General features: G+C 31.8%; 1 protein-coding gene across 4 annotated transcripts; it reads left to right on the forward strand.

The window, feature by feature from the left end:
* Positions 1–5,045: 5,045 nt before the first annotated feature.
* LOC111412195 (floral homeotic protein AGAMOUS-like) lies at positions 5,046–15,304 on the forward strand. Of its 4 annotated transcripts, none has more exons than XM_023043005.1 (9): positions 5,046–5,181; positions 5,485–5,721; positions 8,417–8,498; positions 8,863–8,924; positions 9,009–9,108; positions 9,227–9,268; positions 14,164–14,208; positions 14,329–14,495; positions 14,963–15,304. In XM_023043005.1, exons 2-9 carry the CDS (start codon positions 5,492–5,494, stop codon positions 14,964–14,966), a joined length of 732 nt encoding a protein of 243 aa, XP_022898773.1. In that variant the 5' UTR covers positions 5,046–5,181; positions 5,485–5,491; the 3' UTR covers positions 14,967–15,304. The 4 variants fall into 4 exon arrangements, with proteins under 4 accessions (XP_022898773.1, XP_022898775.1, XP_022898776.1 ...); XM_023043007.1 differs by having other exon boundaries at positions 14,167–14,208; XM_023043006.1 differs by having other exon boundaries at positions 5,057–5,128.
* Positions 15,305–16,592: the final 1,288 nt, after the last annotated feature.

Here is a 16,592-nt window from a genome sequence, read left to right on the forward strand (position 1 = left end):
ACATTAAACCGTAGATCAAAACATATAAGATATTTGATCAAACACCTAAACTTACCTTCACTTATTAGCCTTTAGAGTTACTGAAATTTTTGAAAAAGACTCTTAGAGTTTTGAAGTTGAAGAACGAGGTTTGTTCTTGGAGGTCCATAAGAGATAAACAATGCCAAGATTCAAGAGCTCATGTGAGAAACACGTAGTCTAAGAAGGTCCAAAGTGATCACAGGAAGAAGGTCAGAGAGGACTAAGGATTAGTCGGGTCTGGACCATACTATAAGTCTTATAATTTATAATGGATTGTTGATTGGCAAAGTACTCGGAGTTTTTTTATCCTTTCCAAAGGGTTTTCTCTGTGATCATATTGATATTATTTACTTTGTGCAATTTATAAACTGTGGTATTCAAATATAAGATAAATTGACTTGTTTGATCTGATCATTTAGAAGTAATTAAAAGTGATTTGTTGCTTTTAATTGATTATTTCTATACTTTAGGTCTAAATAAATTGATAATCTAAAATTTCTAGTAGTATCAGAGTCTTATTTTTCGATCATTGACCTTCATTGCCTTATTTTGCGACCCTTAACCCCAATTGACTAGATTAGCCAATCATTGTCTGTTTCTCCTTATTTTGATAGAAATAATTATGCATACTGAAAGATAAGAATGAGAACTTTCCTTAAGTCTATGGATACGTAGGTTTGGTTGAGTGTTCAAAATGGTTGGACTGTCCCTATTACCGCCATTGAAGGTGTAGTTATCTCTAATGCTATTGCTAATTGGTCTGGGACTAATTTAGATGAATGTAATTGAAATAGTAAAGCCATTCATGCTTTGTTTATGGCCATGTTACTTGAAGAGTTTAGGCGTGTATCGATGTGTAAGACTACAAAAGAAGATTGGTGAAATATTCTAGAGATCACACATGAGGGAACTAAGACCATTATGAACTCAAAATTGTAGATATTGACTGCTTAGATTTGAGGAAATTAGGACGAAAGATGAGTCTTTTGATGACTTTTTTGTTAAACTGAATGATATAGTCAACTTATAATTTTTTAGGCGAACGAATTCCAGATGCTAAGATTGTGAGAAAGTGATGAGATTAGAATTTACAATGTGCATTCAAAATTTGAAATATATGAAAAAGTGAAATACATCTTATAGTTTTTTCGGAGTCTATTTGACTCGAGTAATTAATGGTCATTTGATTTGGAGTTATAGGGCCAAAACTCATTACAAACACACACATTAGTAGTATTGTGTTTGACTTCATGCTTTGAGGAAAACATTCGTTCACCAATGATTTTTTGCATGTCCTTTCTTATTGATTTAAGATTTTGAGACTTACTACATATATAGCTTGTACAATTTATTCCATTTAAATTTAAAATAAGTTGCGTGGGAAAAATTTATTATTTATGCATTAAACTTGTATTAGACAAATAACTGTTCATGATGATATATTTAAAACAAAATATCTATGAAAATATAAAAAAAGTTTGTCTCCAAATGACAGTTTTTAGTAAACAAATAATTTTTGCATAATTATATATGTGCATTTTTTTAACTCATTTCTTTCTGTATTTTCATGATTATTTCTTGTTTTTCCTTTGTTATTCGTGACAAAAAGGGAGTGATTTCAGGGAATTGAGTATATATGAGTTAGGAAGAGTATTTTAAAAATCTGATATTTAACTTAGGGGAGTTTCAATGTAATTTTATTATTAATACGTGTTGTGTTTTGTCAATATTGACATTAAAATTCTATGGTTATTTTTAAGTTTGTAATTCATGATCGTTTAGGGAACGGGATCGTGAACAAGTAGTAAAGTAGTGTGTAGAGTGTCGAACCCACGATGACTATGTATTTGATCAAGTTAAAATTAATTGCAACTTTAATCGAATAACAAATAAGTTTTGTGATTTTTCTACACTAATATCTAAATTATTAATTAAACTAGAAAGCGGTTTAATGGGTCTTTTCAAATATGTGAAAGTATTGCTAAGATGTTGAATTTCCCCTGTTATTCCATTTTTAGTGTAATAATTAAATTGACAATTTGAAATTATTCATGTTGATCAATGTTTCTAATTTAATTGAAAGCCTTTTTCGATAGTGATCAAATGTATTCCCCTCGTATGATCCTCCTATCTCTTAATGAAAGATGCAAACATGATAAATGTATTAACAAGTGCTAAAACACCTATTGAAACCATATAAAGCAGAGAGGTATATTTCTATCATCTATCGAACCTTACAATATTTATTATATTGTGCTTAAATCCAATTGTCTCTCTCGATAACAATAAAATCTACTAACAATTCAATTGGTGATCAAACAATTGAAAGAATGATAAAAACAATAATAAACATCCACAAATCAAACCAAATTGAAGTTAAAATAATTAATTAAAAACTAAAAATATCACAACAAGGGTTTATCTCATCCTAACAATGTATAAAACAAGCCTAATTTATTGAAATTACAAGAAATCATATTTAAATGGCAAGACATAACCCGAATTTTTGATAAATTGAGAAGATGAAGACAAATCTTGAGATCTTGAATCTCTTCAATAGTTCTTGATAAATTTCCACTTGTGCAGTCTCTTCTTTGCCCAAAAACCAAGTTTGAATATTTCTTAATTGAATTCTTGCAAGTCCCTTTCAATTCTCTCACAAAAACTATGAATTTTCCTCCTTTGATCATAACAATTGATGAATATTGGAGTATAAAAGATGTATATGAGAGCCACCTTCATGTATTCTACTATTAGGTATTTGTATGAATCAAAAATTGGTTAAAAATTACGTTCAAATTGGTTTCCAAAAGAGTTCAAATCGAATAGGGAAAGTTATATTCGTGCGCGGATTTTGTGTCTCTGCACAACATTCAGTATTTTGATCATAACTTTATCTTCTGATATCCGATTGAGTCGATTCAAAATGCGTTGAAAAGATAACTAAAAGGGATACAGTTTTTTTGGAGATAGATATTTCCCAATTCGGATATTTACTAAGCCAAAAATTGGTCGCAATCTTTGACTAAAAATTTAGAAGGTATATCATGTGATTGGAAGTCAATTTATGGTAATATTATGATGATATTTCATTTCTTTTTAACTTCTAATTGCATTCAATTGACTCATATCAATCTTTAAAGTATCTCTTATGGTCCAATTCAACCATTGGATATTTGCAATTTGGTCCTCAACTTTGTACTTCGCAATTTTTTGCCATTTTCACTTATTTCTTTCAATTCAACTTTCAGCTATTGAGTTTTGCCTAATAAATGAAATATACAATAAATTAGATTATAATTATTTTAAAGAACTATTAAATGTCTATATTTTTCAGTCTAAATAACTGTATTTTTATACAGTTATCAATTCACATTATATTGCATGCTTTGGTATTACACATGTTTTATTATATTGTTTTATATAACTTTTATATGATTTTGTTAATTGTTAGTTTCATCTTGCTTTTCACGTGGTAATGTGGTTTTTATATGTTGTAGGAAACAAGGTAAAGTGAACTTTGGAAGTGTCTTTGGGTAGATTGTATTGGATTTTTTATTTTGAAATAAATTAGTTTGTCATGGAATGTCAAAGGGAGATATTGTTAAATTTAAATTTGTAATTGGCAAATTTTTAAGTCAAAATTATAGTTTAGTTCAATTGTTGCAATTAATCGACAAAGTCAAAATATGTTTAGTAAAGTCCAAGTTATTGTAAAAATAGTTTGGGGTTGATATAATCCAAAAAGAAGTCAAAGAAATTCAAGAAGAAGCTCAAGATTCAAATTTGAAGAAGTTGATATTGAGAAGGATGCTTTTCCGCTAGCCTGCTGCCCAGTTGGTGCACGAGTGGCAAAAGCATAACCCGTGTCGCCCGCCTAGCGCTAGATTGGCGCTCAAGCAGTAGATGTGCCAATCGCCTAGTGTTAGCTCAACACTTGAGTGGCGGTTGACGTCCAATAATCATGTTTTCCTTCAAAAACTTGATTTTAAACCCCTTTTCATCCTAAACATTTCTAATATATATATATCATACTCTATGAATGTCTAAAAGTGTGTTGACTCATATTTTTCTATAGAGATCATTCCCATGAAGATCCAAAAAACTTTCATTGATTCCAAGATTCAACCACCATATAAGATTGTTGATCAAACGCCTAAACCTACCTTCGTCAATTAGCTTTTAGAGTTACAAAAGCTTTGAGAAGAGCTTGAAGTTCCGGCACTCAATAATGAAGTTCGTTCTTGGAGGTCTATAGGAGATAAATGATACCAAGGTTGGGAGCTGGTATGAGGAGCAACAGTCCAAGAGGACCAAGGGGATTATAGAAGAAGGTCAGAGGAGACCAAGGGTTAGTTATGGATTATGCTACAAGTCTAATCGTTAATAGTGGATTGTTGACATGCAAATTGTCCATATTTTTTAATCTTTTGCGAAGGGTTTTCTCTGTGATCATATTGATATTATTTACTTTGCACGATTTATAAACTGTATTCAAACATATGATAAATTGACTTGTTTGATTTAATCATCTAAAAAGAATTAAAAAGTGACGGCTGTTTTTAATTGATTATTTTCGTAAGTTGGGTCTAAATTGATAATCTAAAGTGTCAGATCGGAGCCCCAAAAAAAGAATGAGGAATTTAATTCTTTTTATTAATTAAACATGCCCCGGATCATGTGCTCGTGGCTATGGTTCGGGATTGACCCATGAGGCCACGAGTCAAAGCATGAACCGAGCACAGTTTGTGAACACGAGCCCATTGCCACCCTAACTGCAACTCCCATCACCCCCACCCATCAAGATTTTTCATTACTCATAATTCAGATGAAGTGGAAGAAACTCAAAAGAAACAAGAAAAGTGAAATGAAAAAGTAAATGAGAAATGAAAATGAATGGTCAGAGAGGCTGAATATTACGAGTGATTTCCTAAAATTTATCCCTTATCCTGTTACTTCAATAAAAATCACCCGAAAATAATAAAACGACAAAAAATTAAGTTTGTGTTATCATATAATAGAAGCCATTTTTTACTTTATAAATACACACCTCCTAGTGCAGTTCCCTTCCATTTTCTGCATCTTCCCTTGCAGAACTTGTAGTAAGGTTGAGAAAATTCAAACCAAAAACCTTAATTTCTGTCCTAATTTCCTTACAAGGTTTGTGAAGCTAAAAATATGTTAAAAATCAGTTTTCTTTGCTTCACCTGTATTGTCATCAATCAATTCCTTCATTTCACATCCTTATTTTGTACAAAGAAAAAAAAACATTTTCTTTTACCTCAAATAAATCATTGAAAATAAAACCCACATACATGGAATTCTGTTTTAGGGATAAAGTCTCCGAATTCTTGGTTTTTAAAGTTTTCTTTTGCTTAGAATTTTTGTTCAAAAACCCAAGTTGTATAAGGTTGATTTTGTTCAAGAATTAGCTAGGTAATGATGTTTTCCCCCTTGTTTCAGCTGAGAAATGGCACTGCAGAGTGATCACTCAAGGGAAATTTCTCACCAGAGGAAAATCAGTAGGGGAAAGATCGAGATCAAGCGGATCGAAAACACCACAAATCGTCAGGTCACCTTCTGCAAGCGTCGCAACGGTTTGCTCAAGAAGGCCTATGAATTATCTGTACTCTGTGATGCTGAGGTTGCCTTGGTTGTCTTCTCAAGCCGTGGTCGTCTCTATGAGTATGCCAACAACAGGTGAATTTATATAAATAGACTCGTTAATCTGCCTAAATAATCATTTGAAAGGGACTAGTTCAATGTTTCTTGAGGATCTGGGGCTGTTTTTGTTCTTTGTTAATCCTCTAAAAGACTTTCTTTTATGTTCTTGTATTTCAGTAAGAAAAGAATCTAAAACACTTTTTTTTTCCTTGATTTCTTTTGCCCTAAAAAGGGGGACAAATTTTAGTTTCATAGTTTTTGTTTAAGTTAATTACTTACTCTAGAATTGTTGGGAAGATTTGAACACAAGGACACAATAATTTCTTGTACAGTGAAGATTTAAGTTTTCTTGACAAAGATTCATTTGTCTTTCCAATTTTTCCAATTTTTGTTTTTGCTTCACTGTGCTTTATGGGGTTTCAGTTTTCTTGATCCCATTTAGTCCATCTCTTGTAAAATGCATAGATCTCTTGCAAAATAAGAGGAAATTATTTGTATGTTGAACATCTCTTCAGTTCTTGCTATATTGTTAAATTTTCTTCTCCATCTCTCTTCCTTTCTCTCTCCTGGCAAGAAATCCATCAAGCTCTCATTTGTCCATAGCCAGCAGATTTTGCATCACCAAAGTGAATAAATGGGCTCTGAAAAAAGATGCTTAATCAGGGTTTCCCAACCAATCAAAATTAGGGTTTCACAAGATACTTCCTTTACCACACGTGCAGTTCTAAATAAATTTAAATATTAACCTAATTAGGGTTTACTTTCTTCAAATCACACTGGCAAAAAAATTGAAAAAGCAAACTTCTAGATCTGTCTGCTAAGGTTTTGCTACTTGCGTGTCAAAATGATACATAAATGGTTATCGAAAATGATGTAGAGAAGAAAGATTGAATGAAAAAGTTGATTCTTTTAAACTAGCAAATAGAAAAGCATATAGCAATATGTAATCCCTTATGTCAGGATGTACATGTAGCAAGATTCGTCTCTAATTATGGTTTCTATTATGTGTAGATCCACAGCTTTCTGAGCTTTGAATCTGTCACAACCAATCAAAACCTAGTTAAAGTAGCACGGTTTGTACATAAGGCACATACTTGTAAATTTTTCAAACTCTTTTACGGATTCAGGATCTGGGGTTTCTTTATTTCTTTTTCCCCCCCTTTCATTTAGGGAAGATTGAAAACATGGGTGTTCTTGTTCAGTTAGAATTGAACTTAGATATATGTAGAATTGACCCAGATCAAGAATCTTTAGTCATATTACACTCGATTTTTCTTGTTCTTCACTTCTGACAAGAAAGGAAGTGATGGGTCATCATGCCCATAAATTTTCTTGATTTCTCTCTGGAATGGTGAAAAATAGACCCATATTTCTTTAGGTTATCTCAGTTGGAAGCTTTTGCTAAGCTTCTGAGATCGGTGAAACTAAAACAGCAATGGAACAGAAGTGAAAGAGAATGGCCAACCAATACGAGGTACCAATAGGTGGGGTGGGGCGTGGTGGGGCAAGTCAGACTGCAGATACAAATGCACGGAAGCTGGCAACCAATGGGGAGTTTCTGAATGTCTGATCTCTGTTTTGTTTTTCTGGCTGATGCATGGGAATGGCTGCTTCAAATGGACGGTTCTGATTTTCTCAGAATTTCTGATGGACAAGACTCGATTCTGGCATGTAACCTAGGGTTAAAAGAGTATTATCCATAGTGTAAATGAAGTTAAGATTAAATAACCCTAAAAAATGAGCCAATCATAGAAAGGGATTTATGCCTGCTTGGCAAGGACAGCCAATCAGTAGCTCGACAAAATTAAGGTAGCAGTTTACTGAGGAATCCGGGTGTCTCCTCTGTGTTGGGTTCATGTCATGGGACAAGTTGAGTTGATAGAATGAGATTCCCATATTCACTTTATGTTCATTGTTTTGCATACGCATCTTTATAAAAAATAAATAAAAAATAAAATAAAATAAAAACCAGAGAAAAGTGTTTAAGAAATCATTAATCAAATATACTACAGGCATTTTTGACATAACTTTTGAAAAGTCAAAAGAAGTTTTTGAAACTCAAAAGTTGTTTTTGGGTTCGTTTGTCTAATTTTTTGAAAATGCTTTTTCCTATTAGAACATATTTTAGAGGAAGCAGGTTCAAACTGTGGATTCCTTTAAAAATGCTTTCGAAATAGAAAATTCTTTTGAAAATTAGTTTTCAAACAAAAGTTAAAATAATTTCATTCAAAAGCTCTTCTACAGAAAATAAAAGCAAAACTAAAAGTCATGCCAAACAGACCCTTAGTACTTGTTTGGAAAACCTTAAAAGATGTTAAAAAAACTGTGGTCAAAGTTAATATTTAATTTTAGTCACATATTTCATAAAATCCATAGCTTTTATTTACTTTTTAACTACAAACTTCATCAACTTTTATAAAAATCTGTTAAAATTTTTATCTAAAGATTTGTCAAACAACCCCTTAAGGATAGTACTAATATTCAACCTAACCTAGATTTTCATGATGAGTTTAACATTTTATCCCTATTCCAAAACTAATTGGCTACAATTCCATTGATAGAGAATTAATGGAATTCTTATCTTTTATTAAATTACATATTTAAGATTATGGATATTTGCTCATTACCCTCTACAACTTGAATTTACCTATGATGTATAGAGTACTATATATAGGTATATGAATGAACAAATTTTTGACATCTGAAGACTGACTAAATGTAAATTGTGCAGTGTCAAAGCAACCATTGAAAGGTACAAGAAAACCTGTTCAGATTCCTCAAACAATGGATCAGTATCTGAAGCTAATGCTCAGGTACACTTTCAAATTTAACTTTTCCCTTTCGTCACAAAATAAAGCCAGTTAGCCAAGGTTAAAAATAGGGAAGGAGGAGACACACTGAGGTGATGGCAAATGGTTGAGTGTTTTTTGTTTTAATTTTTTCAAACTGTTCAATCACGGGACGACATGTGTCATCCCTATTTTTCATCCTGGATGTGTAGCACAGTTGTTCTTCACAACTTCAAAATGTGTTTTTCAACAAATATTGTGGGGATCAATGGTTCAACATTACAAGTATCAGATGATAGTTACTAGAGTTTACATCAGGGAAATGGAAATGCATAATTTAATACATTACGAACCCCGAATTCTAAACTTTATTCGTGAACCATTGCAGTTCTACGAGCAAGAAGCATCAAAACTGCGATCACATATCACTAATTTGCAGAATCAAAACAGGTGATTTTTATTTTGCTGGTTTATCTTATCTTATCTGGTGCAATAATTACACTATATAACATTTGGCTGGCTCTTTTGATTTAGGAACATGCTTGGTGAATCACTCGGGGCACTGTCCCTCAGAGATCTCAAGAACCTCGAGACTAAGGTCGAAAGAGGCATTAGCAGAATCCGTACCAAAAAGGTGCCAATTAATAGTTTATGTTCTTGTATTCTTGTCAATAAATTATGTATATGAATGACATTACTTTGAGAAGTTCAGAGTTCTTTGCTTAACTTGTCTTATTTTTTATGAATCTCAGAATGAACTGCTATTTGCTGAAATTGAGTACATGCAAAAAAGGGTAAGAAATTATTATTTCCTGCATGTTATATATATATTTCTCCGTTTAATTAAGGCTAGTTTTTTCCACGAAATGTTAAAATATGTCAAATTTGTACCAAGCATTTATCAAAGGTCACATATTGATAAGTAGACCAAGAATAAATATTTAGGTATCTGTACTCCTAATCATGGCTAGTCACACACACTAAGCATGTTGTGAAGTTATATATGTGCGAGAACTTAAGATAATTCTATGGAGATGTTGTGTAATGACAAGTGTGTGTTATCAGTTAAACAAGTAGTAAAGTGGATCTAAAAAGACTAGATTATCTTTCTTAATGGAACTATTTATGTATCGATTGGTTTGAATATGCCTATTCATTTGAGTAAAACACAATTAAAAGTGATTAATTATGTTCTTAAATATTACTATGGAACTAATTAAAAGTGCAAATAGAAAATTTAGGATATTATTTGTGCATTAGATTCATGAGTTCACTATAGATATCTTCTTAATTGAGACCATCAAATTCTAACAACAATCAATTATGTGTTCCGAGCAAATTCTTCAATTTTAATTGATTTACCATTCTTGAGTTCACACTAGTTCTACTCAATTAAGTCAACTAAATATGTCTATATGTAAATCTGGTTAAGCCTTAAAAACATCCAATCACCGATGAAAAAATATAATCGAACGGCATTTAGATCCAACAACACATAGAGGTGTATAACACGGATTCAATAAAAACCAACAAGTCACTTATTTATTATTTTTAGATGATTAAGTGTAATGTCCAATTTAACCCTAAGAGTCAATCATGCAATGTCGATCAAAAGTATAAAATTAAATAACACCAAATTTGATAATGAAGGAAAATCACTTGAAAAGCTATGGGGAACCTTGCAAAAAAGATCCACCGAAAAAGATAACTTATAATTAGTTGAGACACAACTAAACCTTAGTAAACTCTGACCACTTAACCTATGAATTATCCAAAAACCTTTTGAATTGTAAAACTTGCACTTTTCAGCAACTCTGGAACTCTTTTCCCTACGTATAGATCACCAAGAACGAACTCGTTCCGGAACAATTATAACTCTAGCTGTCTCTTCCCAATTTCAGAACTTTTAAGGCTTATTGGTAACGGTAAATTTTTTATTTATTATTATTATTATTATTATTTTTTTTTTTTTTTTTTGTTTTTTTTTTTTTTTTTTTTTGTGCTTGATCTTTTATGTTTTGATATTGTGGTTGAATCAAGAGAATTATGAAATATATTATTGATCTCTGTAGGATGTTTTTTTATATGAAATATTGATCACCAAACATCATGGGATGGACTATGCTTGGGGTATTTATAATATCAAGTGCTTGAGGTTGAATGGGATTGAAAAAAATTGTAAAAATTGTGAACAGAAATCTGCTCGGATAACTCGATCGCTCAATCGCCCCTCTCGCGGTTAGCAAACAACCAAGCTCCTACTTTTTCCTCTAGAGTGTCTCTTGCACAGTTGTTGAGTGATTTTGCAGCAATTTCTTCTCATTGGTCCATCTTTGACTCCTTTAAAACCTATATACCAACCCCGACTCTTTTGAATATTACTACAACTCAATAACTATGATTTTGAATATGGAGCTAGCCAATTATAATTTGAATCTAACAAAAATATCAAAAATAAAACAATGTATTAACTTCTCTCCGTAACTCGTATACTCAACTCTCAAGTACTTATCTCTCCCCCTTTTTATCATGAATAACAAAACGATGAATAAGTGAAAAACAATGCAAAATTATGCAACACATGTAATGGGAGAATAAAAAAAATTTCTTGTCGAGACAACTCTTTCATGAGTTTATAAATATAAAATCAAGTAATGATAAATGAAATCACATTTATTGGATTATTTTAATAACCAAAATTTATAAACAATGAACTTTTCTCCCATAACTTATTTTTAAACATATATGGAGTAAATTCTATATGCAACATACGTGTGAAAAGTACCATTTATCTCCAACAAGCAAGACTCAAAATCTTATATTAGTGAATTTATATAAGCTAAGAAAATTTATCTAAGATAAGAAAATTTAAGAATGAATGCTTGTATACATAAATATCATGAACAATGCAAATGCATGCACCTAAAGACCTAATAAATGAGAAATATAAGTGCTCTTACCTTTAAGAGCAACACGAGAAATACCACAATTTACATCATCACTTTGACTGTAGAGTTCACACTTTTTTACCCAAATTTTCTTAGAAGAAGATGTAATCTTAGTCGAATAACTTATCATATTTGTCAAGAATCTAACTTGAATAGTGAGATCTTATTTTTTTTTTTCCTAACCAAGGGTTTACGACATCTAGATCTAATGTGACTTAACTCACAACAATTGTGACAGGTGGGAATAAACCCTTGGAGTAACTCTAGGTCTCAAATTTTAAACCTTAAGTTGATGAAATCTATGTTAAGCGGATGATTGTTGTCCTAGGGTTCTTACATTCATAAATTTGATTGAGGCATGTACAAACTTGTTTTTAGAAGACGAAGAAGTATGAGAATTTGTTTTATTACAGCCTAAATCTCTCCTATTCCTAGTTGATTTATTCAAACCTAATATGTTGTTAATAACTTTGACGATCGGATTTAACATATCCAAAACTCTGGCATTCATGGCGTCTCACAAATTGAAACCTCTTCTAAGAATCTGTAGTAATTCTCCCATTTTTATAGTTCATGTTTTCACTAGAGTCACCTTTAAACTTATCAGAAAGTCTCTTATTATTCCTAAAAAAAATTCTTAAATTTCATAGCAAGATAGGCAAACTTCTCATAGTTTAGGGTGCCATCATCAATTTGATTACTAGTTTTTTCCTTAACAGTATTTAGGACTGAAGACTTATTTTTCTGAGACTGGAATAAGCTAAATTCATATGTTTGAGAAGACACTACAAGTTTTCTATCTTAATAGCATCTAGGTCTTTACTTTCCTCAATAGCTATGACCTTAGGTCTAAATCTCTTAGGTGGGGATCTCATCACTTTTCTCACAATCTTAGCCTCGGGGATTCATTTACCTATGTTAAAACTAGAATTCACAATATCATTCAGTTTTGCACATAACTCATCGAAGGATTTCTCATCATATTTCTTCTAGCCAAGTAGTCAATATTCATAATTTAGAGTTTTTAATGGTCATGGTTCCCTCACATGTAGTTTCTAAAATATTTCAAGCTTCTTTCGCAGTCTCACACATTAAAATACGCTTAAACTCCTCAAGGAAAATAGTGATAATGGCATGAACACCTCTACTATTTCAATTGAACTCACCTAAATCATCTTTTGTCCAAGTAAAGATATCTATTGGTGTACAACACTAGCAACAAATGTAGATGGAACGGTCCAAACCTTTTATATACTAATCAAAACATGTTCATCCATTGACCTTGTAAAGTCTCTTATTCTAGTCTTCCAATAAGCATAATTACGACTGTCAAAATAAGAAGGAATGAAAAGTAATTGACCCATTTAGACAAAATTGGGTCATTGAATTAAGCTTTGATACCAATTGAAAAATATAATCAAACGGCATTTAGACTCAACAATACTTAGAGATGTATAATACGGAATCAATAAAAAATAACAAGTCACTAATTTATTTTTTCTATAAGATTAAGTTTAATGTCCAATTAAACCATAGGTGTCAATCATGCAATATAGATCAAAAGCATAATAGTAAATGACACCAAATTTGGTAACAAATGAAAACCCAATGAAGAACTCATCACAAGGATAAAAAATGTACGGGTAAACCTTTTCGAAAAGATCAACTAAAAAATATAACTTACAGTTTGTCCAGATATAACTAAACCTTAGTAAACTCTGATCACCCAACCTATAAGTCACTAAAGAATCTCCTCGATTATGAAACCTGCAGTTTCAGCAACTCTGAATTTCTTTTCCCTACACTTGGATTATTGTGCCTCGGTCCTTATTTCAACTTTTTGGCCCGCTTTTAGGTCCTTTTTATTCAAACCTTCAATATTGATCGTGAAACTTACAAAATCTTTCATGTCGGTCCCCAAACCTCCAGAGTATACAAATCTGTCCATAAACTTTTCAATGTTGAATTTCTTTCCCAAAACTTGTAACTTCCCTCATATTGATCCCTTAATGCTTCTTATAAATCCCACGAACCTACTCCAATTTAGCTCAAAAATTGTCATGTTTACTCCAAATGCCTCCAAACCGTGGTTTTTTCTGCTATAGCAATATTTACACTAAATTAAGTAGAACTCCACTCAATTTTCAAATAGTTACGAAGTTTACAAGCATGAATAAACGTGTAAAACATACTTTCATACATCTATAGGTTACAATATGCAGATAGATAATGCTCTCTTTTGTACCAAGATGTGATTTTCGTTCTCTGTGAAGATGCATATCACAGCAATTAAAGAATTACAAGCCACTCTTGGCATTGTTTCCAAATATAATTCTTCACTTAGATAATTAATTAACTGTACAATGCAGACTTCATTTATTGGTGTAACATGGTTTTGAAATCAAACAGACAATAAATGTTTGCTGCTGAAGTCGATTCTTTCAGCTATATGCCTACGTCTTAAGATTGTAAATTGACCACATTAATTTGAAATTCCCAGTAGTAATCTGTTTGTGTATTACGGCAAATAACCATCTTTTTTATTTTCATTCTATATTGAAGAATGTTTCCAAAGTCTGCTTCAAGTATTCATTTCTATAAACGAAAGGGAAACTCAAGCTTGCATTAGTATTTTCATATGTAGCTGGCCAAGAGAAGATTGATTCTGTTGTAAACATATTTTTATTTCAAATACCATCTTCCTCATTATTTTCTTTCTTCGTGGAAAAATGATTTGACAGCAGGAGATCGACTTACACCATAACAATCAGTACCTTCGAGCAAAGGTAAAGCTAGCTCTCTCTCTCTCTCTCTCTCTCTCTCTCTCTCTCTCTCTCTCTCTGTGGAGTTTGTGCACGGCTGTAAATGGATCATCAGCAATAACATAGATCTGTGTAATTTCGTAGATAGCTGAAACTGAGAGAGCCCAGCAGCACATGAGTTTGATGCCAGGGAGTTCTGACTATGAGCTTGTTCAACCTCAGCCATTTGATGAGCGAAACTACCTTCAAGTTAACGCTCTGCAACCAAATGAAAACTATCCTCAGCAAGATCAATCACCTCTTCAATTAGTGTAAGAATCTCGCACATCAGTACTACTTTCTTCATTCTTGTTATAACTACAAGAACTTCAATTTATTATTTGTGAATATTTGCATTGTTGATTTTCAAATGCACTACAGTTTGACTCCTAACAAGCATTTTTATTCACGATTATATTAGACCACCCTAGTATTCCTAGTAAAAGGAATTTCTTGGGGGTCTTTTCTCATGTGAGAGGTGTAAGAAAACCTTGGTATTCTTTATAGTGAAATAACATATTCGAAAACGGAAGTAGCCCTCACGAGAACTTCTATAAATTCGTAGGTTAACTTTGTTTATTTTTTATTCTATTATGTTTTACTGCATTCTTGATGGATTAGACTTTAATCCATAACATTCACCCCTTTGATGTAACAATATTTCTTTGATACTATAAACAGGACCAGACTGATGCTGCTAATTATTTTTGTTTTATTTTCTTTTTAATTTTGTCAACAGCTGATTTAATAAAGGGCCTGTGACTTCTGTTCCATTGTCCGCTAAGAGTTCTACCAGCAAGTTAATCAAGTTCGGAAATTAAAGAAGACTGGACAGCAAAGATCTTCATAAATGATCATAGGCTCGTTTAATGTCTTATTTTCTATGTTAGTTCTATGCAATGTTGTGTGAGAACCTACTGGACTGATCTGATATTCTTTGTCTATTTAGTTTTATTTCAGTTTGTCATCCAAATGTTGTTATGTCTATGGATTGACCAGGGTCACTTGTGTTGGGATTTAATTTGTCTGTGGGCATACATATACAATTAATTTTGTGTATAAAAAGGCCATCTTAAAGTTAGACCCAAAATTAAAGTGATCTAATAAAAAATTAAATTGTTGGGTTTAGGACATCTAAATAAAATATAGGTCAAATTATATGTGTAGAAATCAGATTCCTTTAAAATTGAATTTCATGATAGATGAAATACATATGAAAACTATATATAGGAGGGGTCCTCAATTCATATGCAACTTCTTATTCTTTGTGTTATCCCATCAATACAAAAATACAAGAGAAACATATTGACGAGGAAGATTCGATACCTACAATCAAGAATCAAGAAGAAAGAATTCAAGAATCAAGACTATGAATCAAGAAGCAAAACCAAGAACAAGAATTAAATAATCAAAGAAAGCAACATTCAAGATCAAAAGTGAAGAATCCAAAGATGAAGAGATTACAATTCAAGTTTCAAGATCCATAATCAAGATCTAGTAACAAAGAATCATTCCCAAAGAATTAAGGTATGTTCCGTATTATTAATTTTCTTGGTTATTTGACATGGAGGATCTTGGCAATAAAAGAATTTAGGGTTTAAAGTTTATAGTTTTATAAAATTTTCAACAAGTGGTATCAAAACCGACTCCACGTTAAACCGTTGGAATTAAAGGAAGAATTTTTTCATTGAAATTCATATAATAAGTTTTGAAATCTTTTAATTTGGAATATGGATTTTGACCACAAATTTTGAAATTCAGAATTCTTCAAGAAAGAATTTTAGGGTTGGAATTTATAATTTGGATTTTCCATTTTAGATATGAATTGAAATCCCAAAATTCAAAAATTCAAATTTTTTGAAAATTCTAGTTCAAAGCGGCAACCGTGGCATCGAGGCAACTCGACTAGTCACTGTAGCACTGCAGAGTCAAGGTGCAGGCCAGGCGCGGATGCTGCAACGTTGGTTTCTGTTCAACCTTATTTACTTATTTATTTTTCTTTTAGCCACAAAAGATAAAAATAAAAATAAAAAATATCAAGGGACAATTAATTTCAAATTTTAGTGTTTAATATTTACTTCAGATTACTAATTTTCTAAAATAGATTTGTTGAAGCGACATGTTACCAAAGCAACATCTCTTCCATAAGTTGATTTATTTGGAATATTAGAAATGTTGTGTGAACGTAATTTATGCAGATATTCATTGGCTTAAAGGAAGGTCAATAGTTTGTTGAATTGTTTGCATCCCCATGGTAATAAATATGTGACAATTGTAAAGCTTTTCATTATGTGAACATTGAGTCGATCCAAAGATAGACTTGATTTTTTTTTTTATCGAATTTATTGTCAATATTTGATTACTCCACT

Source organism: Olea europaea, chromosome 16 (genome assembly GCF_002742605.1).
Source record: "Olea europaea var. sylvestris chromosome 16, O_europaea_v1, whole genome shotgun sequence".
In the NCBI taxonomy this organism is placed as follows: Eukaryota; Viridiplantae; Streptophyta; class Magnoliopsida; order Lamiales; family Oleaceae; genus Olea; species Olea europaea.

Excerpts from the sequence above, each read along its gene's own strand:
- LOC111412195 (XM_023043005.1), top strand. The coding sequence starts at position 5,492 with ATGGCACTGCAGAGTGATCACTCAAGGGAAATTTCTCACCAGAGGAAA. Across the intron at positions 8,499-8,862 it reads TATCTGAAGCTAATGCTCAG|TTCTACGAGCAAGAAGCATC; the intron begins GTACACTTTCAA and ends GAACCATTGCAG. Across the intron at positions 9,269-14,163 it reads TTGAGTACATGCAAAAAAGG|CAGGAGATCGACTTACACCA; the intron begins GTAAGAAATTAT and ends ATGATTTGACAG.